The sequence below is a fragment of the Prinia subflava genome, chromosome 3 (genome assembly GCF_021018805.1).
Source record: "Prinia subflava isolate CZ2003 ecotype Zambia chromosome 3, Cam_Psub_1.2, whole genome shotgun sequence".
Lineage (NCBI taxonomy): Eukaryota > Metazoa > Chordata > Aves > Passeriformes > Cisticolidae > Prinia > Prinia subflava.
The window spans coordinates 66316398-66319566 of record NC_086249.1 but is presented as its reverse complement, the minus strand read 5'-3'; the positions used below and the strand labels follow the sequence as shown (position 1 = coordinate 66319566).

At 54.8% G+C, this 3169-nt stretch overlaps 1 protein-coding gene across 1 annotated transcript in view; it reads left to right on the top strand.

Annotated features, from left to right (window-relative positions):
- The first annotated feature begins 239 nt into the window (after positions 1-239).
- SOX21 (SRY-box transcription factor 21) overlaps positions 240-3169 on the top strand; it is a 3423-nt gene continuing 493 nt past the window's right edge. The window contains exon 1 of the mRNA XM_063392305.1: positions 240-3169. This exon is cut by the window's right edge and continues 493 nt beyond it. Within this exon, the coding sequence (XP_063248375.1) occupies positions 240-1085 (846 nt within the window). The 3' untranslated portion in view covers positions 1086-3169.

The window sequence follows — 3169 nt, the reverse complement described above, 5'->3', positions numbered from 1 at the left end:
CTGACGGGGAGGCGCCGCCGCCGCTCGGCAGCGCCCCGCGCCCGGAGCGGAGCCACCGGGTGCCGCCGCCCCGCACCCGCGGGAGCCGGTGCCGCCGCGCCTGGGCACCCGCCGAGATTGCTTTCGGAGGAGCGGACCGCGGCGGGGGCGCGGAGGAGGAGGAGGCGGGAGACAATCCCGGAGGAGGCGGCCGCCAGTGCGGGGCGGGCGGTGGCTCGCCGGGGCGGCGGGGGGACACCATGTCCAAGCCGGTGGATCACGTCAAGAGACCGATGAACGCCTTCATGGTGTGGTCGCGAGCGCAGCGACGGAAGATGGCCCAGGAGAACCCCAAGATGCACAACTCGGAGATCAGCAAGCGCCTGGGCGCCGAGTGGAAGCTGCTGACTGAGTCGGAGAAGCGGCCCTTCATCGACGAGGCCAAGCGGCTGCGGGCCATGCACATGAAGGAGCACCCCGACTACAAGTACCGGCCTCGGCGGAAGCCCAAGACGCTGCTCAAGAAGGACAAGTTCGCTTTCCCCGTGCCCTACGGGCTGGGCGGCGTGGCGGACCACGAGCACCCGCACGGGCTGAAGGCGGGCGGGTTGCATGCCGGCGCGGCAGGCGGGCTGGTGCCCGAGTCGCTCCTGGCCAACCCCGAGAAGGCGGCAGCTGCCGCCGCCGCTGCTGCCGCCCGTGTCTTCTTCCCCCAGTCGGCCGCCGCCGCTGCCGCCGCCGCCGCCGCGGCCGCCGCCAGCAGCCCCTACTCCCTGCTGGACTTGGGCTCCAAAATGGCCGAGATCTCATCCTCCTCATCTTCCTCGGGCTCCGGGTTGCCCTACGCCTCCTCGTTGGGCTACCCCGGCGCCGGCGGGGCGGGCGCCTTCCATGGGGCCGCCGCTGCCGCCGCCGCCGCTGCCGCCGCCGCCGGGGGGCACACGCACTCGCACCCGTCGCCCGGTAACCCGGGCTACATGATCCCCTGCAACTGCAGCGCCTGGCCCGGCCCGGGGCTGCAGCCGCCGCTGGCCTACATCCTCCTGCCGGGCATGGGCAAGCCCCAGCTGGACCCTTATCCCGCAGCCTACGCCGCGGCACTATGACCCGCGGCCGGAGGATGCCCGCGCAGAGCTCCGGTGCCCGCCTGGGTGGCTGCCGGCGCATACGTGCGGACGGGGAGCGGGGCGAGCCGCCGCCGGGGCCGCGGAGGGTGACCGGGGCAGGCGATGGGCGAGCGCCGGGGCCGTGGCCGACCTGTTGCGCGTCCCCCGCCTGCTGCCCCGGGTAGAGCTTGTGTGTGTTGCATGCGGTCTGTGCACATAGCCCAGCTGAAACAGAAGAAGGAAAAAAAGAGGAAAGGGAAAAAAAAAAAAAAAAGGAAAAAAAAAAAAGAAAACAACCTATCCGTCCTACCCCCTAAAGTGTGTGTTCGGGACAGACGCGGGGGCTAGCGCCCGTCCGCCGGCTCCGGCTTTCCCCTCCCTGGCTCACTCAGAACAGTCCCTCTGGAGCACCCCCGCCACCGAGAGGAGAGACGGGGGTGGCTGGGGGTACTGAGGCCCCGGCTCGGCACGGCAGAGCCAGTGCGGCCCCGGGAAAGGACGGGGTGGCTCTGTCCTTGGTTCGTAGCCCCTCGTGGGATCCACGCAAAGAAGGATGTTGGCGGTGTGGTATGCAGCCCGTCCCGCTCCGTGCCCTGTCCCGCGTGGGTTTCTGCCCTTCGCTGCTACGGGATGCTGAGAAGCGCGGGTCATGATTTCCATAGGATAAGACGCGTGACTCGGACCCCGTGTGTCTCCCCCCTCCCCTAATTAAGTCTCGTCCTCAGACTGTAAATTTGTATATCTCTGTGGAAATGTTAGGTCTCGGATGGAAAACTCTGTTAGTTACGTCGCCCACGGTCGATTCAGTTTTAACCTGAAAAAAAAAAGAAAAAAGAAAAGGAATGCCTTTCAAAGGGAATAAAAATATTGCAAGACTGCTTAAGGATTGCAATATTATCTAAGGTTAAATCAGACTTTTTTGTCTGAGTGATAATTATCTATTTATTATTTAGCTGAACTGAAACAGAGCTTTGCTTTGACAGAAGAGTATTCTCATTTAAAAGAAAGCCCGTCTCCCACCAACATGAAGTGTTTCATATGTGTTTTGGAGTACTCTACCTGTTTAGCTTATTTTAGAGCGACTGCAATTCAATTGCAAATGGCGTTAAAAAAAAAAAAGTTTAGAGAAAAAAATCCTTCATCAGTTTAGAGTTCTTTTTTTTGGTTTACTTTTGTAATGTGTATATTTTGACTAATGTTTGTGAATGAAGCTGGCTAACATGTATTTAGTTTCATTTTGGCTTTATGTAATATAAAGTGAAAAAAAAATAATTAATGGTTTTAACATTTACGTGTAAATGGTTTTCTTGTGTGATCTTCTAATTTAAAGTTAGACGTCTAAACTATATCTGTAAATTAGATTCCGACTACCACTCTGTTCATTTTTGAACAAAGAGTTTAAATAAAGCCTGAAGCAGGGAAAAGAGAAAATCCTCTATTTCTTGTTGAATTGCTGACAAGATTTTTATCTGAATTGCCCTTACGTGCCTGGTCCAGGTGAGGTGTAAGGTATCCTCTAAAGGCTGTCTTTGTTTCACTTTTGAATAGATTTACTAGGAAATCTAAATCAAGCCATTGTTATTCAGAGCCAAAAACCTGATTTATCACATTTTTAATCGTGAATAGGAAAGAAGATAAAAAAACCCCTAAGTTGTTTTATTATCTAAAAAAAAAAAAAAAAAAAAAAAGCATTCATGGGCCAGCTGAGCAGAGTTCAGTGAATACACTGAGAGCGTTCACAGCATTTCATCGGTTTCCAGTAACGTTTTCAGAGTGGAAAGTTGCCTGACCACTTTATCTGTTTAGCCTAAGAGCTTTGCCATTTAAACCCATGTAATTTGTTCACCTATCTGAGCAATATTACTGCTTTATACCTGGAGTATTTTTCGCGGGCCTTCCCAGTTGATTGCTAACTAAAACTAAACACCCTTCTTTGCCTCTAAACGGCTTTTCCCATTTGAGTGCCTGAAAATGGTATTTTCAAAGGGAAATCCAGCAAAAGTCTGCAAGGACATTTGCATGCAGCAGGAAATCAGGAGCAGGATGAAAGAGTCTGTCCTTTCAGCAAGGGAATTTGGAGCATC